Source organism: Poecile atricapillus, chromosome 28 (assembly GCF_030490865.1).
Source record: "Poecile atricapillus isolate bPoeAtr1 chromosome 28, bPoeAtr1.hap1, whole genome shotgun sequence".
Taxonomy (NCBI): domain Eukaryota; kingdom Metazoa; phylum Chordata; class Aves; order Passeriformes; family Paridae; genus Poecile; species Poecile atricapillus.
The window spans coordinates 813357-836915 of NC_081276.1; the positions used below are offsets into that span (position 1 = coordinate 813357).

A 23559-nucleotide genomic window follows, 5' to 3' on the forward strand; every position below is an offset into this window, starting at 1 on the left:
CCGGTGGCACAGGGAGGAACCAGGAGCTGCTCAGGGAGCTGCAGCTGCGCCAGGCGCACCCCAAGGACTGATGGGGACACTCTGGGGCGTCCCCTGGCCCAGGTGACACCGGGGAGGGGGAACCCCCTGGTGTTTGGGGGGCACTGTGAATAAAGGACCCTGTGCCCACCCAGCCCCTTCCCGCTCCTGGCGCCGTGGGGGAGTCACAGGGACCCCAAACTCCCCCATCCACGGCCACGTCACACCTACATCCCAATTTATTCTCCAGGCCAGAAGCAGCTCTCGGTGCACGGGGGGCACGGAGTGGGGGCCGTGGGTGGCCCGGGGCTGGCAGGGCCCTGCGGGGGCAGGGGTGGGCAGGGGGTACATTCAGTGCTGTGCCCGCTCAGGGCAGGCTGGAGCTGCTGGCCGTGCTGTTGCGCTTCTGCAGGCACCGCACGGCGCTCGGCACCTGCAGCCCCGACGTCACCTGGAAGCTGCCACACCACACCTGGGGACACAGGGGGGGCTCAGGGGGCTGAATCTGGTGCTGGCAGCCCCCAGGAGCCCCCAGCCCTGCCCCTCCTCACCATGAAGGCCGGCAGCACCGGCTGCGAGAACTTGGCCTTGAAGGTGTGGAGCAGCTGCTTGGTCCGGGCGTTGTAGAAGGACAGGAAACCTGTGGGAATGGGGGGACAGGTGGGAATGGGGGGACAGGTGGGAATGGGGACACGGGTGGGAATGGGGGGACAGGTGGGAATGGGGGGACAGGTGGGAATGGGGTACAGGTGGAAATGGGGACACGGGTGGGAATGGGGGGACAGGTGGGAATGGGGTACAGGTGGAAATGGGGACACGGGTGGGAACGGGGGTACAGGTGGGCACAGGGCGGGCAGAGCCCAGCACAGCGCCCATGGTGGTGACAATGTCCACAGAGGTGACAATGCCCACGGAGGTGACAATACCCATGGAGGTGACAATGCCCATGGAGGTGACAATGCCCACAGAGGTGACAATGCCCATGGAGGTGACAATGCCCACGGAGGTGACAATGCCCATGGATGTGACAATGCCCATGGAGGTGACAATGCCCACAGAGGTGACAATACCCATGGAGGTGACAATGCCCATGGATGTGACAATGCCCATGGAGGTGACAATGCCCATGGATGTGACAATGCCCATGGAGGTGACAATGCCCACGGAGGTGCCGGTGCCAGCCCCAGCCCAGCCCCACCTTCGTGGAAGTTGCAGTGGACGCCGATGCAGTCGGGCACGGGCACGTCGAGCGCCTTGGCCTTGTTGTTGTGCTTGGCGCTGAAGCTGACCTGCAGCCAGTTGTTGAGGTGCAGGCACCAGGACGCCGAGGTCTTGCCCAGCTGGTCGAACTTGCCCAGGCTGCGGTACGCCACGCCCACGCCGAAGGCTTTGCTGTCGCGGTCGTAGCGCACCTCCCAGTAGTGCTCGTCACCATCGATCAGGGTGTCCCCTGGGCACGGCCACACTCTGCACCCACGGCGTGCCCTGCCTGTCCCCACCCTGCCAGGGGTGCTCCCTGTGCCCCCACATCATCCCCTGTGCCCCCACATCATCCCCTGTGCCCCTACACCATCCCCTGTGCCCCCACATCACCCCCTGTGCCCCCACATCATCCCCTGTGCCTCCACATCATCCCCTGTGCCCCCACACCATCCCCTGTGCCCCCACACCATCCCCTGTGCCCCCACATCATCCCCTGTGCCCCCACATCATCCCCCTGTGCCCCCACACCACCCCCTGTGCCCCCACACCACCCCCTGTGCCCCCACATCATCCCCTGTGCCCCCACACCACCCCCTGTGCCCCCACACCATCCCCTGTGCCCCCACACCATCCCCTGTGCCCCCACATCATCCCCTGTGCCCCCACATCATCCCCCTGTGCCCCCACACCACCCCCTGTGCCCCCACATCATCCCCTGTGCCCCCACATCACCCCCTGTGCCCCCACATCATCCCCTGTGCCCCCACATCACCCCCTGTGCCCCCACACCATCCCCTGTGCCCCCACATCATCCCCTGTGCCCCCACACCATCCCCTGTGCCCTGTCCCCTCTGTGTCCCCTCCTCACCCAGACCTGTGGGTACCCCAGATCCCCCCTGCACCCCCGGGTGCCCCAGATCCCCCCTGCACCCCTGGGTGCCCCTCTCACCCAGCACCGTGTAGGATTCGGCGGTGAATCGGTCGCGGCCCCCTCGGCCCAGGGACATCCTCTTGGGTGACTGCACCACCCTGGCACAGGGGACAGCGGCAGGGTTGGCACTGCCAGGCCCAGGGGCGGTGCTGGGGGGCCCGGGGGTGGCGTTACCTGGCAGGGGAGTTGGCAGGGGAGGCCGTCCTGCCCTTGCCATCCTTCTCGCGGGCCTTGACGTCCTGCACCTTCCCGCCCGTGGCGTCCCACTCCACGCTCAGCTCCTCCACCCGCAGGTTCTGGTGGCACGTGCTGGCGTCCAGCCGGAACATGAACGCTGGGGACAGCCCCTGTCAGCGCTGCCTCGGCCCCACAGGGGTGGCACAGGGGGACAGGGACACCTGCCAGCCCCCTGACCCACCTCTGGTCTCCAAAGTGACCGGCTCAGAGAACTCGCCCGCCACCGCCTTGTTACACGCCCGCACCCGGAAATTCATGTACTTCATGTCAAACTTCAGCCCTGCAGGCACAGCGGGGTCACAGCGTGGGGCACGAGGAGGGCACTGCCACCCCCGTGTCCCCTGCAGAGCCTGGGACAGCCCCGTGCCCCCCCAGGGCCGGTTCCAGCCCCGTGCCCTCACCGGTCAGGGTGTACTCGGTGCCCTTGATGCCCTCGATGACCATCCAGGGCTGGTCCTCCTTGGCACGGGGCGGCCCCTCGAAGTTGGTCCTGCGGTACTCCAGCACGTAGTGGTCGATCTTGCTGTCCTCGTCGGGCATCCTCCAGGCCAGGGTCACACAGTTATCGGCCACCAGCGACTCGGCCAGGTCGATCTCGGGGGCGCTGGGCACTGCCCGCAGGAGCAGCCGTGCCAGTGTCCCCCTCCCTGCCACTCTGGCTTCCCCAGCGCCCCCGGGGCTCAGCCAGTGCCAGACCCCAAGCACGGCACCCCTGGGACCCCCAGCACGGCCCCCACTGCCCCCGGGCACGGCCCCCAAACCCTCACCCCTCCATCCACCCCGGGCACCTTCCCGCCCCTCTGGAGAGGCACCCCGGGCCTGGCACTGCCCCATCCCCTGGCACCCCCTCCCCGGAGCCAGGCTGGCCCTGCCCTGTCCCCCCGTGTCCCCCCGCCCCGGCAGTACCTGGCAGGAAGGCGAGGCCCTGCAGCAGCCGCCGCTCCTGGGCGAAATCCACCATCAGGTGGCTCATGTTATCGCTCACCTTGGCCTTGAGCGACAGGCGGAATGCCGGAGCCATCGTCACGCTGTGCCAGGGCAGGGGACAGGGCTCAGCGCCCCGGGCACCCACCCTGCCCTGCCCTGCACGGCCCTGGGGAGGGTGGGCACAGCCACCCCGCACCCTCAGGGCCACCCCGCACCCTCAGGGCCACCCCAGCACCCTCAGGGCCACCCCAGCACCCTCAGGGCCACCCCAGCCCCTTGGGACCACCTTCTGTGGGGTCCTGGCTGGGAGGAGGAGGAGGAGGAGGATGGGATTAGTGGGTGGGGGCTCGGGGGGGCCGTACCTATCCTTGATCTGTTTGGCCGCCTTGTGAGCGCAGAGGGAAAGAGGAGAAAAGCAGCAGTGAGGCAGCAGAGCCGGGCACAGGGGGGCACATGCGGGACCTGTACCAGCTGTGGCACCCAGCAGGACAGCATCCCTGCATCCCTGCATCCCACAGCATCCCAGAGCATCCCAGAGCATCCCAGAGCATCCCTGCATCCCAGAGCATCCCTGCATCCCAGAGCATCCCTGCATCCCAGAGCATCCCAGAGCATCCCTGCATCCCAGAGCATCCCAGAGCATCCCTGCATCCCAGAGCATCCCTGCATCCCAGAGCATCCCAGAGCATCCCAGAGCATCCCTGCCTCCCAGAGCATCCCACAGCATCCCAGAGCATCCCAGAGCATCCCACAGCATCCCACAGCATCCCAGAGCATCCCTGTACTCCACAGTGACGCACATGGCACAGGACCCCCCTGGCCCAGCACCCCCCATGTGCCCCCAGTGCCCCCCATGTCCCTGCCATGGTTCCCCTTATTCTCAGGAGGAAGGGGACACTAGGAGCACTGGGGTCCCTGTAGTCCCTGTGGTCACTGTGGTCCCTGTGGTCACTGTGGTCACTGTGGTCACTGTGGTCCCTGTAGTCCCTGTGGTCACTGTGGTCCCTGTGGTCCCTGTGGTCACTGTGGTCCCTGTGGTCCCTGTGGTCCCTGTGGTCACTGTGGTCACTGTGGTCCCTGTGGTCCCTGTGGTCCCTGTGGTCACTGTGGTCACTGTGGTCACTGTGGTCCCCGTGGTCACTGTGGTCACTGTGGTCACTGTGGTCCCTGTGGTCACTGTGGTCCCTGTGGTCACTGTGGTCCCCGTGGTCACTGTGGTCACTGTGGTCACTGTGGTCCCTGTGGTCACTGTGGTCACTGTGGTCACTGTGGTCACTGTGGTCCCTGTGGTCCCTGTGGTCCCTGTGGTCACTGTGGTCCCTGTGGTCCCTGTGGTCACTGTGGTCACTGTGGTCCCTGGCAGCAGCCCGTGTGTCCCTGCTCCAGCCCAGCCCCACAGCAGCACAGCCAGCCCAGCACGGCCCCAGCACAGAGAGAAAAGGGGGTGCCCAGCCCGGGGGGGCGTCCAGCGGGTGACAAGGGGGGGTCAGGCCACCCCCAGCGTGGGGACAGCCAGGCAGGGCCGCCTGGGGACCCACCTGGGAGAAGTCGTGGTGGTTCGCCGTGCCCAGGGCCTGGTTGGCCGCCTCCAGCAGCTCCTCCGAGCTCTCCAGGGCCTTGGAACACGCCACGAGCTGGGCCTGGCGAGGGAGGGCAGAGGGGCAGCGCTGCCTGGGGGGCTCAGACTGGGGGGCTCAGACTGGGGGGCTCCAGGCTCGGGGGCTCAGACTGGGAGGCTCAGACTGGGGGGCTCAGTCCCAGGGGGCTCAGTCCAGGGGGGCTCAGACTGGGGGGGCTCAGTCCAGGGGGGCTCAGGCCCAGGGGGCTCAGGCTCGGGGGCTCAGACTGGGGGGGCTCCAGGCCAGGGGGGGCTCAGGCCGGGGCTCACCTGCAGCTCGTAGGTGCGGCTGGCGCGCTCCTGCTTGATCTTCATCACCATGTCCTCCTTGAGCTCGTCCAGCAGCGCGTACAGCGACTGGAACTCGGCCTCCAGGTCCTCCTGCGCCCGCGCCGAGTTGGCCTGGGCACAAGGCCGGGGCCTCAGCGGGGCCCAGCCCAGCGGGGGCCCGGGGGAGGGCGGGGGGCCGGGGCTACCTCCACGTTCTGGATCATCTGCTTGAGGGAGTAGATGAAGTTCTGGATCTCCTCATTCTTCACGGCGAGGGTGGTGATGATCTTGCGCAGAGACTCCTGCCCGGCGCCCTGCACCGGCCGTCAGTGCCCGCGGGCCTGGGACCCACAAAACCCCCCGGGACCCCCGAACCCCCGGGACCCCCGGGACCCCCGAAACCCACCGAGCCCCCCGAGCCCCCCGGGCCCCCCAAACCCCCGGGCTGTGCCGTGCCGGGCTGTGCCAAGCCGTGCCAAGGCCGCAGGGAGCCGGGCGGGCTGCCCGGCATGGCAGGGCCGATGACTTGGCACTGTGAGTGTGAGTGTGAGTGTGAGTGTGAGTGTGAGTGTGAGTGTGAGTGTGAGTGTGAGTGTGAGTGCCAGTCCTGAGCCCCCCGCTCCCCTCCCGCGCCCCTCCCTCTCTCCGGGGCCATCCTGAACCCCTCTGGCCTCCACACCTGTGCTCCTCATCCCTCCTTCTCCATCCCTGTCCCTCCTTCTCCATCCCTCTGCTCCTCCATCCCTCCTTCATCCCTTCCTCCTTCCTCCCTCCCTCCCTCTTCCTTCCTCCTGCCCATCCCTCCATCCCCACTTCCTCCATCACTCTCTCCTCCATCCCTCCGGCCCTTCTTCCTCCATCTCTCCTTCTTCATCCCTCCTCCATCCCTCCTCCTCCCTCCCTCCACCCGTCCATCCCCTCTCCCTCCATCCTCCCTCCCTCCCTCCACCCTGCTCGCTCCATCCTCCATCCCTCCCGCCCGCATCGCTCCATCCCCTCTTCCTGCATCCTGCCGGCGGTAGCTCCGGCCGCGGTGCGGTGCCGGTTCCCGGGGGTTCGGGCCGTACCTGGTCGCCCATTCCGGGCCGGCCCCGCCGCGCTCGGCCCCGCCGCCACCAACAAAGGGGGAGCGGCGCCCCCGCCCCGGCCCCGCCCCCCGGGCCCCGCCCCAGGGCACCACGGGAGTTGTAGTCCTGGGGCTGCGACCCCCGGGCTTGGGGAGCGCCGGGCCGGGCTGGGGGCGAGGGGAGGGGGGGACATGGGGACACTGTCACACGGCGTGGGGGACTCCCAGGCCAGGACACCCCACCCTCCCCGCAGGGCCGCGCTGTGGCCCCCAGCCCGCTCGGGGGGCGGGAGGGATCCCCCTGCTCCGGGGGGATCAGAGGAAGTCCCCACGGGGCTCCTCCCCAGGCTGGAGGGGATCAAGGATCAAGGTGGTGCCTGAGGAGGTGCTGGCACCTGTCCTTGCACCGGATAATGTCCCCCATTCCTGTCCCCATCCCCATCCAAACCCCTGTCCCCATCCGTGTCCCCATTCCTGCCCCCAAACCCCTGTCCCCATCCGTGTCCCCATCCGTGTCCCCATTCCTGTCCCCATCCCTGTCCCCATCCGTGTCCCCATTCCTGTCCCCATCCGTGTCCCCATTCCTGTCCCCATCCCTGTCCCCATTTCAGAGCCCTGTCCAAACCCCAATCCCCAACCTCCCCCCGACATCCCCATCTCTGCCCAAAAACCCCTCCCCAAATCCCGCCCCCCAAACCCCCCGCGGAGGCACCACGGCGTCACCGCCCCGATGTGACACAGCGGCTTTAATGGGGGTCGGGGGTCCCGGGGGGGGTCCCGGGCTCACAGGGGCTGCACGGCCACGGGGTACAGCAGGGACAGGTGGCGGGCGCCGCGCACGGGCAGAGCCCGGGCCGTGTAGTGCCCCACGGCCGCCGGTACCGACGGGAAGGCGGCACCGGCCCGGCCCAGAGTGAAGTGCTGCTCCCGGGTCCGCGTCAGCTTCACGTGCACGAAACCCTGACTGCTCCTGCGGGACGGACGGGAAATGAGGAACGGGAACCGGGAATGAGGAACGGGAACGGGAACGGGAACGGGGAATGAGGAACGGGAACGGGAACGGGGATGGAAACGGGAACGGGGACGGGGACGGGGACGGGACGGGACGGGATGGGGATAAAGATAAGGGGGTATCTGGGCAGGGATAATGAGCTGAGTGGAGGCTGAGACAGGGAGGTGGACAAGGACAGGGATGGGGACAGGCGTGGGGGACAGCTGGAATGGGAATGGGAACAGGGATGAGGACAGGGATGGGGACCCCATCCAGAGCAGGGGCAGGGGGTGGCACTACCCCAGGAGGGATCCTGGGTCACCTCCAGCCTGTCCCCAGGCGTGGGGACACGCCAGCGCTCCCCCACGGACTCTGGGACACCCGAACACGCCAGCACCCGGATCCAGACCCCACTGCCAGCCCGGCCCCGCGACGGCCGCCCCGGCAGGGCTGATCCCGGCTGACCCGGCTGTGCCCGGCTGTACCCGGCCGTGTCCCCACGCTCACCTGAGGGACAGGGAGTAGTCGTCGGGGCTGGTCTCGCAGTCCCGCACCAGGAAGCTCCCCTCGCGGCACAGCGCCAGCAGCGTCTCGGCCCCCGCCCGCCCGATGGGGCCGTGGTACCAGCTGGGGACAGCGGGGTCACACGGGCACCCCCCGAGCCAGGCACACCCCACGGCACCTCCTGTGCCACGGGGCACCTCCCACATGGTGGAGAAACTCAGGGCATTGGCAACCAACGGAGTCACAGGGGCAACCACCCCATGGGGCACCAAACCACCCCATGGGGCACCAAACCACCCTATGGGGCACCCAATCACCCCATGGGGCACCCAACCACCCCATGGGGCACCCAACCACCTCATGGGGCACCCAACCACCCCATGGGGCACCCAATCACCCCATGGGGCACCCAAACATCCCATGGGGCACCCAAACCACACCACGGGGCACCCAAACATCCTATGGGGCACCCAACCACCCCATGGGGCACCCAAACATCCTATGGGGCACCCAAACATCCCATGGGGCACCCAAACATCCCATGGGGCACCAAACCACGCCATGGGGCACCCAACTACTCCATAGGCACCCAACCTCATGGGGGTTCACCCATGACATTGGGCCCTCTACAAGCCATGGGGACCCATCCACGTCAAAGGGTCCGAGGACACCATGGGACACCCTTGACCCCACAAGGAGCCACCCGAGGGGGAGCTCCTGCCCCAGAGGTTTTCCCCCGTGCCACCCCCCGGGCCGTCCCCAGACTCACGCCTGCTTCTCCAGGGGCAGCGAGGTGTCCACACGCCTGGGGCTGGGGGGACAGCCCGGCCTGGGGGCCCGGGGGGAGCGCGGCAGCGGCCGGGACAGGCTGGGGGAGCGCTCGGGGCTCTCAAACTGCACTGCGGGGACAAAGGGGGTGTCACCCTCCCCGCCTGCTGCGGGGGGCTCCTCTCAGCGCCACGCCACAAAGGAATGGCCCGGAGGTGGCTCTGCCCTGCCGTGGGGTGACAGCCACGGGCACCGGGGGACACGGGGGGACCCCAGGGTGCTGGGGGATGCTGATGTCCAGGATTGGTGCCCATGGAAGCTGCGGGGGGCAGGGTTGGGGGACCCTGGGGCGGACCCCACGGGCGCTGTAGGATGCTGGGAGCCGGGAGCGGCCCCCACGGGAGCTGTGGGTCCCCGGTGGGGGCACCGGGCACGCTGACACCTGCGAACGCCCGTGAGATGTGATCCTTCTTCCACTCCCAGGGCTGGTCGTACTCATCGGCCGGGCGCTCGTCGTCGCGGGGGAGGCGGCTGTCGCGGGCCGGGGATGTCCCCGGGCCGTCCCCGGCCGTGTCCCACTCCTCGGAGGGGGTGTCGTAGAGCTGGGGGCCCCGGCGCGGCCGCACCCGCCGGCCCTCGCCCTGCCTCGGGCAGCCTGGGGACGGGAACGGGCGGTGGGAGGCGGCCGGGACCCCGCGGGGGTGCCGGGGGTGCCCGGGGTGTCACCCACCTGTGGCCTCCTCGTCGCAGCCGCCCTCGAGCGCCGGGTCCTGCTCGCCCTCGAAGGGCTCCGAGTACTCGCTCTCCCCTGGGCCCTGCGGGGGGGCTCCGGCTGGGACGGGACCCCCGCTGCCCCCCCTGCAGCCCCCCGCTCCCTTGGGTGCCCTCACGGGGCCCTTCGGGCTCCCACACCCCCGACGCGGGTGTCCCCAGCCTTGTCCCCACTCCCGCACACCGGGTCCCTTTGTCCCCCAAGCCCGGTGTCCTTCCCCCTCTCCCGGTGACTCCACCGTCCCCAGCCGCCCCCGGTTCCCTCTCCCAGTGACCCCAGGTCCTCCCGGGGTGCCCCACTGCCCCCCCGGCCCCTTGGCTCCCCCCGCTTCCCCGTCCCCGCTCTCCCGGTCCTTATTCCCGGCCGCTCTCGGTCCCCACCCCCGTTCCCCATCTCCCCCCATCCCCTCCGGTCCCCCCGTTCGCCGCTCCCCGCTCTCTCCTCTGCCTCGCTCACACCTCCCCGACCCCCCCGCTCCTCCCGGTGCCCCCCGCTCCCCTTCCCCAGCCCCCCACCCGCTGCCCCACTGCACCCCCCCCCTCCCTCCGCCGCCCTCCCCGCTCCCGGCTCTCGGCTGCGGCTCCTGCCCGGTGCCCCCCGGTACCCCCCGGTGCCCCCCGGTGCCCCCCGCCCGTACCTGCTGCAGGCGGCGGGGGCCGCCCCCCGGCCCCGCGCCCCCCACCCGCACGAGGCGGTGGCGCGGGGAGGCGGCGGGGCCGCGGAGCGGAGCCCCGGGGGCGGCGGCGGGGGGACCCCCGGGGCTGCCGGGACCGCTGTAGTCGGGCTGGGGCGGGCGCGGGGGGGAGCGCCGGGCCCCCCGGCCCAGGTACTCCCGGAGCCACTTGGCCATGGCGGGGAGCGGCACCGGGAGCGCCGGGACCGCCGGGACCCAGCGGCTCCGGGACCCGCCGGGACCCCCCCGCCGCCGCCGCCGCCGCCGCCGCCGGAGCCGCCGGAGCCGCCGGAGCCGCTTTGTGTCGCCGCCGCGCGCGGCGCGGACCGGAGCCCCCGATCCCCCCCGCCACCGCCTCGCCGGGGGCACCGGCACGGGGGGGGTGACAGCACCGAGGGGACACCGGCACGGGGGGGAGAGCACCGAGGGGACACCGGCACGGGGGGACCCCGCGGGAGGGGCCAGCTCAGCCCCCTCGAGTGGCGGAGAGCACCGGGACCCCCGAGTGACCCCGGGGCCGCCCCTCCCCGTGTGACAGAGGGACAAGGGGGGGTCACCGCCACCCCCAGAGCCCGGCGATGGGACCCCCCCCCCCCCCGCCGCCGCTCCTCGGGGCTGTCCCCGGGAGGGGGACACGGCTTTGGGGGGAACGAGGACCCCCCAGCTCTGTCACCCATCCCTGGGGGGCGCGGGGGGCTCTGCTCCCTCTGCCCCGGGTTTTGGGGGGGCAGCAGGTTGGGAGCCCCCCAGGCCTGCCCCGGGTCCCCTCCCGGCATTGTCTGTCCCCAGAACAAAGGTTCCTCTCCGGGTGCCGGGGGTGGTGACAGCTGCCGAGTGGGGGGACACGAGTGGGAGGACACGGCCAGAGACCCCCCCATGCCCACCCCGGGCCGAGCCCAGTGCCCAGCATTAATATTTGAAGAAACTAATTAAGGCATGTGCACAAAGCACTAATTGGGACGGGGGGGCTGCGCTTCTGCCCAGCTCTCCCTGGTGCCCCCCCGGGCCCCCTCCCACCAGCCCCAGTGTGGGGGGGTTAATTAGCCCGAGGCTGCTCAGCAATTAGAGGTGGGTGCTTTGATGAGGGGGAAACTCATGGCCGTGGGTGAGGAGAGCCCCACTCGGGGTGGGTGGGCACGGGGGGTCCCTGGGGCAGGAGCCCACGTACAAATCACTCAGGAAGAAGACGAAGCAGCTGTGCCAGATCACATTTATTCCGGAGTTGTGGCTGCTGGAGCCCGGCAGGCTCGGAATGCAGTGGGGGTTTGTCCCCGAGCTCCTGGGGACACTGGGGGGCTGCTGGTGGCAGGACAGCCCCGTCCCCACCGTGAGGAGCTGGATGAGCCCCGGCTCTGTGCAGATCTGAGACACCCTGGGACAGAAGTGGCTGGTGCTGAAGTGAAGGAGAGGGGCTGAGCGCCCACCTCCCCCTGCACCCCGCTGGGAAGGACAGCCCTGGGGTCCCCTTCCTGCTGGAGGGGTTCAGGGCACCCCAAACCCGGCCTGGGCACGAGCACTGCGGGGTGGGGGCGGTGGCACCCCCAGGATGGAACCCCAGAGTTCTGTCCAGCCCTTCCAAACATCTCCTGGGAGCGGGGCTGGGGAGCTGCTGGGCTCCCCCCAGGATTCCTGCAGCAGGGCAGGCTGTGGGAGCTGTCAGGAGCAGCAGGGAGCCGGGACAGCCCCGGCCCTGCCCCGCTGGATCCTCAGTCGCTGCCGCTGTCCTCGCTGTCCTCGTAGGCTCCCAACAAACCCAGCGAGGATGTGGCTGCTGCTGCTGCTGCTGCTGGAAGCGAGCCTGGAGGAGGAGGGAGAGAGAGAATCTGTCAGTTCAGCCTCCCCAGGACAAACCCCAGCGTGGAAACACCGGCCTGGCTGGCTGCTCACAGCTGGAGAGATCCCGGGTGGAGCCTCACCCCTGGATGGAGCCTGAGGTCAGGGAGGATAAATCCCTGCACAAGGAGCTCCTGCAGCCCTGGAGCCTCCCTCTCCCACCCTGCAGGAGGCACAAAGGTCTGGGAGCCCCCTGGGAGATTCCAGACCCTGGGAAGGGAGAGAGGAGCCAGCCCTGGGCTCCCACCACCCCAGTCCTTGGGACAGCAGCCAGGAGCCGGTGGCTGGGGAAGCACAGGGAAAAGGGGACACCTCCAAGAGCTGTCCCTTGCCAGGGATCCCCCGAGGGCAGGGGGACTCTCTAAGCCAAAGGCTTTGGATCAACCAGCCCAGAACAAATCAATCCCCCATCTCCTTCCCCAGATCCATGGATCCCCTGGGCAGCTCACTGAGGTGCTTGTTTTGTGTTCCTTAAAGCTTCCCAGCTCCAGCAGCTGGGCAGGATTTATCAGCAGGCCCCAAACCAAAGCAATCCTCCCGCTGTTCCAGCCCTATCTCATTGTTGTGACCTTCCCAGGGCTGGAGCTGCTGTTTGGAAGCTCCTGGCCCTGCCAATGTGGCCCCAAGGCCGTGGCTCAGAGCCAGGAGGGAGCCTCCCCTTCCCCAGGAATCTCCTGGAAATGGGGACAAGCCCCTGTTCCCACAGCCCCCAGCCCAGGCTGTGAGCACAGGCGCAGACCCCGCTCGGGAGCTGTGCCGGGGCAGGTACCGGTGCTGGGCGCGGTGCCTCGCGTTTCCATCCCGTTATCCAGGCCAGGATCCACCTTCTGCCTCCTGGGGGCCACCAGCCCGGCCAGCTGGGCCTTGGTGCTGAGCTTGCCCACGCTGCGCTCCCAGCTCTCCGTCCTCGGCCTCTTGCTCTGGGGGTCCTGTGGGGCACAGGTCAGGGGCTGCAGCTCGGAGGGGACACGGGGGGAGAGGGGATAAAGCCAGCACAGGAAGGAGACAGGAACTGTGTCCCTGCAGTGATGTGGATCTGCAAACTGCCCTGGAGATCCATGTCCCACTGCCAGAGACCTGAACCCATCCTCGGGACGGCCCCGAGCTGCTGAGGAGGCAGAGGAAGGAATCCCAGGATGGTTTGGCTTGGAAGCACCTTGAAGCCCATCCAGTCCCACCTTTCACTACCCCAGGCTGCTCCAAGCCCTGTCCAACCTGGCCTTGGACACTTCCAGCCACAGCTTCTGTTCCAGGGTCTCCTTAGATCCAACCCAACCCTCCCCTGCTGCAGTTCCAGACCATTTCCCGTGTCCTATCCCTCCCTGCCTGGGGAAAAGTTGGGAAAAGTCTCTCTCTGCTTTATCAGCTCCTTTCGAGGCCGCTGAGCAGCCCCGGGTGCCTGCAGGTGGTCCAGCCAGTGAATCCTGGAGTGAATCCCGGGGCACAGGGATTAGTGCCGGGCCAGGGAACAGGGCTGGGATTAACCCCAGCCCCACTCCAGGCACGGCAGCTTTGATCCAGCCCAGCGGAGCCGGGGCCCTGGGGCAGGGATGCACAGTGGGAGAGGGCAGGGCTGTTTGCTGGGATAATCCCTCCCTCCAGCCCGAGCTCCAGGAGCTCTTTTGTTCTGCCTGAATCCAAAGCAGAGCCCAGGGAGAGGCTCAGAGCTCTGAAATCCGGCCTGAAGCAGCAGCAGGGCCCAGCAGAGCTGGTTGATGGAGGGTGGGATGATGGGGGCAGCTCCATCCCTGCCCTGTCAGCAGGCACAGCCGAAATCCCCGAGCCATCCCGGTGGCACTCAGAGCAGGGACACAACGGGCACACACAGCTCCAGGACAGGATTTACAGGCTTTGGGGAAGGCTGGGCCTCATCACCTCCTGCAGGATGTCCGTGGGTTTTGTTCGGGCCGTGGGATTCGGGCGGGGTTTTGCCGCTTCCTCGTCGGAGTCGGAATCCACCAGGAGCCGGCGGTTCTGGGCCTGCTCCAGCATGGCCCTGTGGGGAGAGAGGAGCTGGAGCTGGAGCTGGATCCATCCCCTGCCAGCCCTGCCTGCTCCAGGGCAGCAGAGCCTCGGGATCCACCTGCCCTGGGGGTTTTATGGGACCAGGATCAACCCCGAGGGGTGAGAGCGGCGGGATCTGGAGCTTCACCCCAGAGCAGAAACTGAGGGCACCTCCCAGGGGATTGGACCCCCCCAGCAGCCCAGACCCCACAGAATTCCAGCCTGGCTGGGTTGGAAGAACCTTCCACTCCTTCTCCCTGAACACTTCACCACGACAGGCCGGGATCTCCTCCCACCCCCCAGATCCTGGGAATTCAGCCCCCCTCTCTCCAGCACAGCCTGGCTCATCCCACTGCCAGCACTTGCAGCCCCTCACTTCATCTCCTGCTCGTCCTCCTCCTGCTCCTTGCGCCTCTGCTCCTCCTCCAGCTCCTTGTACTGCTTCAGCATGGCCTCAAAATCCACGTTGGCCTGGCGCTGGTTGAGCTCCTTCAGCTCCTGCAGGTTCTCCAGGACCTCCATCTCCAGCTTGGAGTCCTTGGTTCGGTTCTCCAGCACCTGGGCGGGATAAGCTGGGATATTTGAGCCTGGCAGGAGCCTCCAACAGCTCCCCATGCTGGAGGAAGCACAAGAGGATCCTCCTCATCCTCATTTTTGGGTAGGACAGGGAAACCTGAACAGCCACGAGGTCACTGCTGTGGCTGGGGAGAGCAGGGCAGGGTGGGAGAGGTTTTCCTGCAGTCCTCGTACCTTCATGGGATTGTTGAGCTCTTCCTCTTCCCTCTCCTTCTGCATCCTCTTCTCCTCCTCCTCCAGGAGCTTCTCTGCCTGGAAGTTCCTGGTGGCGCCGTGCTCCATGGTGTAATCCGTGTTCTCGGGATCTGTCTGAGGGGGGAACAGCAGGAAAGCCACGGTGGGTGGGAATCCTGCTCCAGCCAGCCCACGGCCACCTCCAGAGTCTGATTTCCATGAAGGAAAGTGCCACAGGAAGGGCTGGTCCAGCCAAAAACCCACCCTGGCTCAGGCTTTGCTGGGACAGCACTGCCAGGGAATCCTGGAATTCCCTGAGCTGGAAGGAACCATCAGCTCCTGGCTCTGACTGGGACAATCCCACCAAGCCCATTGTCCAAAGGCTCCTTGGAGCTCTGGCAGCCTCGGGTTAGGGAATTCACTTCCCCACCACCCTTGGGGTAAAATCCTTTCCCTGACATCCCTGGCAGGCTCCTGGCAGAGCTGCAGGCCCTGGGATGCCCCGGGGCAGCAGGACAGGCTCACCTTGAAGGTGATCTCAGCCAGGCACCGCGTGCACTTGATGTAGAAGCGGAAGATGGGCAGCCCCAGGTAAACCTCGTTCTGCACCGTCTCCTTGCGGGCGTTGAACTTCTTGCCCTTGTAGATGTACTCCCCACACGTCTTGCACCTGCCAGGGCAGGGAAACGTCCAGGGACAGCAGGGAATGAGCACCAGGAGCAGCCCAGGGGATTTATTGGCCCAGGAGGGTTTTGCCTTTGGAAGTTTAGTGGGGACCGACCCCAGAATCAGGGAATTGTGGATTGGGTTGGGTTGGGGGGACCTCAAATCCCACCCAGTGCCCCCCGTGCCATGGCAGGGACACCTCCCACTGTCCCAAACCCCATCCAACCCGGCCTGGGGCACTGCCAGGGATCCAGGGGCAGCCACAGCTGCTCTGGGAATTCCATCCCAGCCAGGAATCCCTTCCCAAGATCCCATCCAGCCCTGCCCTCTGTGTCCTGTCCCTCCATCCCCTGTCCCTCGTCCCTCTCCATCCCTCCCTCTGTCAGGTCCTGGCAGCAAAGCCCCCCCAGCACCTCCTGCCCTGCCCAGGGGCAGCAGCTGCAGCCCAGACACCTCCAGGGAATCTCCTCCTGCCCAGACACCTCCAGGGAATCTCCTCCTGCCCAGACACCTCCAGGGAATCTCCTCCTGCCCAGACACCTCCAGGGAATCTCCTCCTGCCCAGACACCTCCAGGGAATCTCCTCCTGCCCAGACACCTCCAGGGAATCTCCTCCTGCCCAGACACCTCCAGGGAATCTCCTCCTGCTCCAGCAGCTCCAGCCCCGCTGGACACGGCCTGGAACCCCCTGGGACAGCGGAGAGTCCCTGCCCACGGCACAGCACGGGCTGTGGGGGCTCTGGGGGCTGTGGGGGCTCTGAGCCATCCCAACACATCCCAGGAGCGATCCCGTTATTCCAGGAGTGATCCCGTTATTCCATGAGTGATCTATGAGTGATCCCACTATTCCATGAGTGATCCCGTTATCCCATGAGAGATCCCATTATTCCATGAGTGATCTATGAGTGATCCCACTATTCCATGAGTGATCCTGTTATTCCATGAGTGATCTATGAGTGATCCCGTTATTCCATGAGTGATCTATGAGTGATCCCACTATTCCATGAGTGATCTATGAGTGATCCCGTTATTCCAGGAGTGATCTATGAGTGATCCCACTATCCCATGAGTGATCCCATTACTCCACGAGTGATCCCGTTATTCCATGAGTGATCTATGAGTGATCCCATTATTCCATGAGTGATCCCGTTATTCCATGAGTGATCTGTGAGTGATCCCACTATTCCATGAGTGATCTATGACTGATCCCGTTATTCCAGGAGCGATCCTGTTATGCCATGAGTGATCCCACTATCCCATGAGTGATCTATGAGTGATCCCGTTATCCCATGAGTGATCCCGTTATTCCAGGAGTGATCCCGTTATTCCATGGGTGATCTATGAGTGATCCCATTATTCCATGAGTGATCTATGAGTGATCCTGTTATCCCATGAGTGATCCTGTTATTCCATGAGTGATCTATGACTGATCCCGTTATCCCAGGAGCGATCCCGTGGTTCCCGAGCCACTCTCACCTCATGTTGAAGGGGGCCATGAGCCTCACCACGTACTGCCGGTCCTTCGGGAGCTTCAGCTTCGGGATCTTCGCCGGATCGAAGTCCGGGGGGTAATATTTCTGTGGAGAGAGAAAGAGGGGATTTGGAATGCTGGTAATATTTCTGTGGAGAGAGAAAGAGGGGATTTGGAATGCTGGTAATATTTCTGTGGAGAGAGAAAGAGGGGATTTGGAATGCTGGAAATATTTCTGTGGAGAGAGAAAGAGGGGATTTGGAATGCTGGAAATATTTCTGTGGAGAGAGAGGATTTGGGAATGCTGGTAATATTTCTGTGGATAAAGAAGATTTGGGAATGCTGGTAATATTTCTATGGATAAAGAGGATTTGGGAATGCTGGTAATATTTCTGTGGATAAAGAAGATTTGGGAATGCTGGTAATATTTCTATGGATAAAGAAGATTTGGGAATGCTGGTAATATTTCTATGGATAAAGAGGATTTGGGAATGCTGGTAATATTTCTGTGGAGAGAGAGGATTTGGGAATGCTGGTAATATTTCTGTGGATAAAGAGGATTTGGGAATGCTGGTAATATTTCTATGGATAAAGAGGATTTGGGAATGCTGGTAATATTTCTGTGGATAAAGAAGATTTGGGAATGCTGGTAATATTTCTATGGATAAAGAGGATTTGGGAATGCTGGTAATATTTCTGTGGATAAAGAGGATTTGGGAATGCTGGTAATATTTCTATGGATAAAGAGGATTTGGGAATGCTGGTAATATTTCTGTGGATAAAGAGGATTTGGGAATGCTGGTAATATTTCTGTGGATAAAGAGGATTTGGGAATGCTGGTAATTGGGAATATTTCCTGCATGGAAAGGGTTGTTAAACACTGGAATGAGCTGCTCAGGGAGGGTTGGAGTCTCCAGCCCTGGAGGTGCCCAAGGAAGGTCCGGGGGTGGCACTCGGTGCTCCGGGCTGGTGACAAGCGGGGGATCGGGCCCAGCTCGGATCTCGGTTCTGTTCCAGCCTCGGCGATCCCGGGATCCTGAGAGATTCCCGAACCGACCGGGACCGCCCCAGCGCCCTCGGGGAACCCTCCCCTGGCCCGCCCGCCTCGGGACGCTCCCCTGATCCCCCCTTGGCGGGGATTCTCCCCTCAACTCACGTTCAGCACTTTCCGTTCCGACATCGCTGCGGCTTCTCCCGATCCCCGGTGCCGCCGGTGAGGGCCCCGCGCCGCCCGCCGCTTCCGGGTGTGGCCCCGCCCCCTCCGCCGCTCATTGGCGCAGCGAGACACGGCCCCCCTGATCCTCGTCTGTTATTGGCTGCTGCAGCTGCCAATCAACGGGAGCCGCCCGTGGGCCTCGTGCAACCCAGCCAAGAGTCCGCCGGGGAGCCGAGGCCTCGGAACAAGTTCTGAGCATTCTTGGGTCCGGGGGGATCCCGGGGATGGGATCTGGGGCTGGGGAAACTCGGCTTCCTCACAGCACCACGGGATGTGGGCCTCGGTCTCCCGTGATCTCCCACGGCACATGAATCATGTGGGTAGCTGTCCACAAACAGTCTGTTTTGTGCTTAAAACATCACTTTCTTCCTTCAAGCCGAGGACTCGGAGCCCTTTGGAGATCGCAGCTGGGTTTTTTTTGCTCACTCCACTGAGGAAGCGCAGCCGTGGCAGCCATGCTGTACGGCACCGCCGCACTGCGCACGCGCGGCTGCCATTGCCGCCATTCCGTACAGCGCGCTTCCCATGCGCACAGCCGCTGTTCCGCCAGCGCGGGCAGCCCCCGGTGCCGCTGCCGTCAGCTCCGCCCGTTCTCAGATCCTCACTCCCCGGCGCTACCCGCCCCTCCTGCACGGCGCCGCCACAACGCGCCCGCGCAAAGCCGCCATTCCCGCCGGGGACGGGCGGCGGTGCCGCTTCACCGCGCATGCGCAGCGCCTCACGCGCCGTTTCCCGCCGCCCTGCCGGCCGCGCGTTCCCGCTCGCGCGCATGCGCAGCGCAGCGCCCCCTGGCGGCCCGGGCGGCGGTGCCGTCCCGGCGTGCCCCGCGCTCCCCACACAAAGGACGCGCTGGGAAATGGCGGCGGCCGCGGCCTCGCAAAGCGCCCCCGCGAAAATGGAGCCGCCCCCGGCGGCGGCCGCGGCGGCAGCGGCGGCTCCGCCAGCGCCCAACGGGGCGGCCGGCGCGGGGGGTCCGCCCCCCAAGAGGTAGGGGGGCCGCGAGGGGCCGCGGTGCCGGTGGGGCCGCGGGGCCGCGTGCGGCCTCCCCGCGCCTGGGCCCGGCCGGGGGCGGCGGGACGGAGCGGGCCCGGTGGGGTCCCGGTGGGGTCCCGGTGAGGTCGTTACCGGTGCGGGGCCGCTCCCTCCGGGCGGGACCGGCCCGAAGGCGCCTCCGGGGCTCCCGCAGCGCTCCGGGCCCGGTGCCGGCGGGCAGGGAACCCCGGGATCATCCCCATCCCCTCAGGAAAAAACTTCTGCTGAGTTTTGGTGGAGTTGAGGCCTCCCCGGGGGGAGCGGGCTGTGCAGCGTGGGGATGTTTTCAGTTCGTTACTCTTTTTGCTGTCAGTAAGTTGTGATAACTGTTCCCCTCAGCACCCTCCCCGTCCCTGCTGCGCGCTTTGCAGCCGAGCGCGTTCCCTTTGGGGCTGATTTATCCCTGAGGGGATTTAGGAGCGCAAACACCTCCAGGGTGAGAGTTTCAGGTGGTGCCGGGGAGGAGTTGCACAATCCCGGTGGCTGCTGTCGGTAAAATGTTATGGAAATTTAAAGCAAGATCAGCAGCGCCGCAGGTCCGGCTCTGTAGATGTGGGGATGAACCGCACAAAAAGTCTCAGCTGCTTCTCGCTTTCTCAATGCTGATGCTCCATGAAAATTCCACAGTCGGCAAAGCCGGCTTTGGTACCGAATCCATGAAATAGAAAGGACTTCTTTCCCTCAGGGCGTTTTTGGTCTCCTTGCCGGGGTGATAAGAATCAGGTGCTGTGATTCCTGTTGAGGACTTGAGGTTGGATTTGGGTTTGTGTTTCCCGAGACCAGGAACTCGTTCAGCTTGCAAAGTGTCACTTTGGGGGAAAAAAAAAAATCCGTATTTATTTCCTTTTTTCCCATTGAAGAACAGTCAGACTGTGCTTCGGGCAGTAAAATGCTGACAGACACAATTTCATTGACTCTGCAACTTGAGCTGGGCAGGGCAGAGACATCCCTGATCCCAGGGACAGGGAATCCAAGGCTGGGGAAGGGTGTTCCCAGCACTCCTGGGAACATGGAATCAGCAGTTTGTCTCCATGAGGAGCCAGTTAGTTCCTGGAAGCATAAATAAAGATATCTCTCTGCTGTGATCTTGTTTTTCCTGACCCTGTTACGTTTGGGATGCCTCCAGGGAATTTGTTGTGTCTCCAGGTGAAGCTGTTTGGAATATCCAGCTCCACTTCCACAGGGATAACACCAATGCTGCTGTGGGCACATTCTCAGTGGCCTTGAGGAAATCCACTTGAAGGAATAACCACTAAAATCTGAATGCAGCTTTTAACACAACTACTACATTTTGTGTTAATTCATCAACCAAACAGAAATGAAGGTGGAAGAAGGATTGTCCTATTTCAAGTCTAATTTTGGAGTTTTAATTACTTGATTAATTAAGTTTTAAAAAGTTCACTGAAAGAAAGACTAGAAAATTCCCATCCCTGTGTCTGGAGAAGCTTCAGCTGCTGGGTGATAGAACCAGGGAACACACTCAACTTTAAACATTCAGAGGCCTTTGCATTCTTAATTTCCTTTTTCCTTGCAGGCTGTTTGTTGTCTGTTCGAGGGTTGAAATGCTCCTGAAGGGACGCAGCTGGGATTTCTGACCTGGAATTTGCAGGGCTGCCAGGTCTTAGGTTGGGAAAAGCTCAGGACAGAGAGGTCGTAGAAACTTCAACTTTTCTATCTGAAATTTTTCCTATTCTGAATTCCTCCTCAGGATGTGTTGGTGCATCTTCTCCAGCAGCACTGAGTGAGCAAGGAGATTAATTGGATTAGTGAAGGGAATTATGTAAGACAGAGGCTGAAGCATTTTGTTCCCTTGTTCTTTTCCTTTCCAATGGGATGGGCTTTGGGGTTCCTTTCCAGCCGCAGTGCTCTGGGGTTCAATGACTCCCTGTTCTGGATTTGGAGCTGCTCCTTGCCCTGCAGCTCACAGGGGTTCTCTCCTTGCAGCGAAGGCGAGCGCCCGACCCCGAATGAGAAGAAGAAGGAGAAGGGGATGAAGAGGGGAGGGAACCGCTTCGAGCCCTACGCCAACCCCGCCAAGAGGTACCGAGCCTTCATCACCAACATCCCCTTCGACGTCAAGTGGCAGTCGCTGAAGGACCTGGTGAAAGAGAAAGGTAAAGTGCAGCTCGGGTGGCCCAGGCTGTCCTGTGCTCCAGCCTGGCTCTGGCTGGAGCTCAGCACTTGTGGGTGCACTTGGCCACACGAGTTTGGAAAGGCTCTCCCCGGAGCCCTGCTGGGTGTTGCACAACCTCCGTCCCTGGCAGCCTTCCAGGGGACGGGTCCTGTGGAGTGCAGCTGACAGAGCCTCATCCCGGGATTAGCAGTGTTTTCCTCAGCCATCCAACCCCAGGCTTTCAGCAGATTTTAGCCTTGAAGTGCAGCAGAACTTTCCAAAGCGTTTTAACGTTTTTTGGGCATTCAGGTGGTTCCGTCCTGCTCTGGTGTGTGGATATCCAGCTGTGTCCCCAGATTCCGAGGGGTTTGGGCTGGATTCAAGAGCCATTCTGCCATTGGTTGCAGTTCAATGTATTTAAGGGTGACCTGCAAAATCAGGTTGGTGTTTTGGCACGTGCTGCAGCAGAACCAGGGCTGTGGAAATCGGGTTTGTGGTGTTCCCCCTTCCACAATTCCCTTTAATTCCCGTGTGGATGGGGGTTGCCTTTGCGGAACATCTTCATCTCTTGAGGAAGATGAAGAGATTGAGCTGAGTACTCAGGTGGTGACAAGTCTAAATTAGTGTCATTTCTTCAGGCTGGTGGCCAGATTTCTAGTTTTCAAGTCACTTTGGAAGTGCAGTGGAGTGGCAAGAAAATCCTTGGCTTCTCCGGCCTTAAAATGTCTGAACCGAGTTCAGAGTAACAGCACAACATTTCCTGTGGGGCACTTCTGGATACAGAGCAGCAGCCAGGCTAGTGGTCATTGTGCTGGAGCTGGGTAAGGACTGACAGTTCAGCTGTTTGAGGTGTGGCCTAAAGAAGGGGAAAACAAAGTTCCAGAGGGTTTCAAATGTTTGTCTTTGGAGGCAAAGGGGAACCGAGTCTGTGGAACGGCCGTCGGGGACTGGGAGCACCGGGAGCTTCCCTAACTGGGGGCTGTTTGAGAGCCAGCAGTGGTTTTGTGTCATGGCAACAGCGTCAGCCTCAAAGGCTGCTTGAACAGCCCCTGGTTATGGAGGGAGCCTTCACTGCCCCGTGGCTGCCCCAGGTCCGTTGGTGCTCGGGGTCTCGGCTGTGGAGGTGTCCGGCTCTCTGTGCTGTGGTGAATCCCGTTCCCAGTGTCTGGCGCTTTCTCTCCAGTTCCCGTGGATGGCAGAGGCCGGGCTCAGGTTGTTTCCTGCCGGGCTGTTCAGCTGCTCATTCCAGCAGATGCTCCTGGGGGAACGTTGGAGCCTCTTCTGGCTGCAGGGCTTGTCCTGCTGAAACTGGGATCTTCCTTCCCGGGGTTTGGCACTGCTGATGAATCCAGCAGTTTGGATTTGCTGTTGTTCTGGACTTCTCCCAGGCAGCTGTGCTGGGGCTTGCTCAGTCCTTGTCCTTCAGCAGAGCAGTTCCAAGCCCCAGGAACGTGCCCGTGGAAAACTCCGAGCCGTTGGAATTCTTGCTTCGGAAGCGTAAGAACGCCAGGCCAGACATCCCAGGCTCCGGGAGCAGGTGGAATTCTGTGCCCAAGGGGAAACCCTGGGCCCTGTGTGCGGGCTCTGCAGTGCAGCAGGAGCTCGGGGAGGTGCCGAGCGTGCAGGAGCTGCTGGGGCAGGAGCTGCCGCTGTTCCTGCAGCCTGGGGTGGCCAGGCTGCTCCAGGTGCCACCTCTCTGTCTCCCAACGCCGTGGCTCCCAGTGGATTGGTTGGAGAAACTCAATTACAGGTATGCAGTGGGAATGTTGGTAATGGAATGAAGAGATGTTCTTGCTTGGAACTCCCTCCTTAGGTGTTACCAAACTGACTGAGCACAGCGCTGAGGGGAATTTGGGAAGGGCTTCCAGAGGCAGTAGTTTTTCATGGAAGTAACTGGATTTTGTATTTTGAACCTTCTCCCTGCCCAGTGGCAGCACTGGTGAGCACTGGGGCTGCTCCAGCAGCAGTTACCCAGTGCTGGTGACAGTGGCTCTGCAGTGTCCAGGTTCAGTGCCCAGGATTTGGTCAGGCTGTGCAGTTGTGGGGAGTCAGGGAGGGAGGGATGAGGCAGGAATGTGCTGTTCCACCCTTGGCCTGTTCCCCCTGCCATTTGCTGAGGTCTCTGATGAGTTGCTCTGTTTCCCTTGGGCTTTCACAATCTTTCCAAGGAATCTCAGCCCTTTCCTGGCTGCAGGGAGCTTTTCACTCTCTTTGCTGCCTGAGCTCTTCAAGAGCCAAGATCACCACTTTGTCTGGGTGTTCTCTTGCAAAAGGGAAGTTTCTCTTTCCCATCTGTGACAGAATTGCTGACTGCTGTCTCTGCTTTGGGAAAGTTTTCCTTCTCCCTTTTCAGCTGAGGCTTTGCGTGTGTAAAACTTGCTCCTCTTCTCTCCCCAGCCCCCTGTAACTTCTCAGGGATTGCCTGTCCCAGGCTGTGTCTGTAAACGAGGGAGGAGCTGTGGCCAGCCCTGCTTTGCCTCACACTGGGGGTGTGAA

The 23559-nt window shown here is 63.6% G+C and overlaps 3 protein-coding genes across 5 annotated transcripts; all 3 read right to left on the reverse strand.

Annotated features, from left to right (window-relative positions):
• Positions 1–278: 278 nt before the first annotated feature.
• FSD1 (fibronectin type III and SPRY domain containing 1) lies at positions 279–6341 on the reverse strand. 3 transcript variants are annotated; one of them, XM_058858392.1, is made up of 13 exons: positions 6272–6341; positions 5411–5518; positions 5205–5336; positions 4855–4956; positions 3679–3701; positions 3296–3417; positions 2791–3000; positions 2571–2669; positions 2327–2486; positions 2171–2250; positions 1217–1468; positions 570–658; positions 279–490 (listed from the first exon to the last, which is right to left on the reverse strand). In XM_058858392.1, exons 1-13 carry the CDS (start codon positions 6281–6283, stop codon positions 386–388), a joined length of 1494 nt encoding a protein of 497 aa, XP_058714375.1. In that variant the 5' UTR covers positions 6284–6341; the 3' UTR covers positions 279–385. The 3 variants fall into 3 exon arrangements, with proteins under 3 accessions (XP_058714375.1, XP_058714377.1, XP_058714378.1); XM_058858394.1 differs by lacking the exon at positions 6272–6341 and adding an exon at positions 6030–6053; XM_058858395.1 differs by lacking the exon at positions 3679–3701 and having other exon boundaries at positions 3296–3380.
• A 712-nt stretch (positions 6342–7053) lies between these two features.
• On the reverse strand, positions 7054–10155 carry SHD (Src homology 2 domain containing transforming protein D). The gene is made up of 6 exons (XM_058858397.1): positions 9943–10155; positions 9264–9348; positions 8976–9188; positions 8535–8664; positions 7769–7888; positions 7054–7240 (listed from the first exon to the last, which is right to left on the reverse strand). Exons 1-6 carry the CDS (start codon positions 10153–10155, stop codon positions 7054–7056), a joined length of 948 nt encoding a protein of 315 aa, XP_058714380.1.
• A 1016-nt stretch (positions 10156–11171) lies between these two features.
• YJU2 (YJU2 splicing factor homolog) lies at positions 11172–17977 on the reverse strand. Its single transcript, XM_058858396.1, has 8 exons — positions 17859–17977; positions 16708–16808; positions 15091–15235; positions 14566–14700; positions 14192–14373; positions 13687–13807; positions 12581–12740; positions 11172–11776 (listed from the first exon to the last, which is right to left on the reverse strand). Exons 1-8 carry the CDS (start codon positions 17880–17882, stop codon positions 11685–11687), a joined length of 960 nt encoding a protein of 319 aa, XP_058714379.1. The 5' UTR covers positions 17883–17977; the 3' UTR covers positions 11172–11684.
• Positions 17978–23559: the final 5582 nt, after the last annotated feature.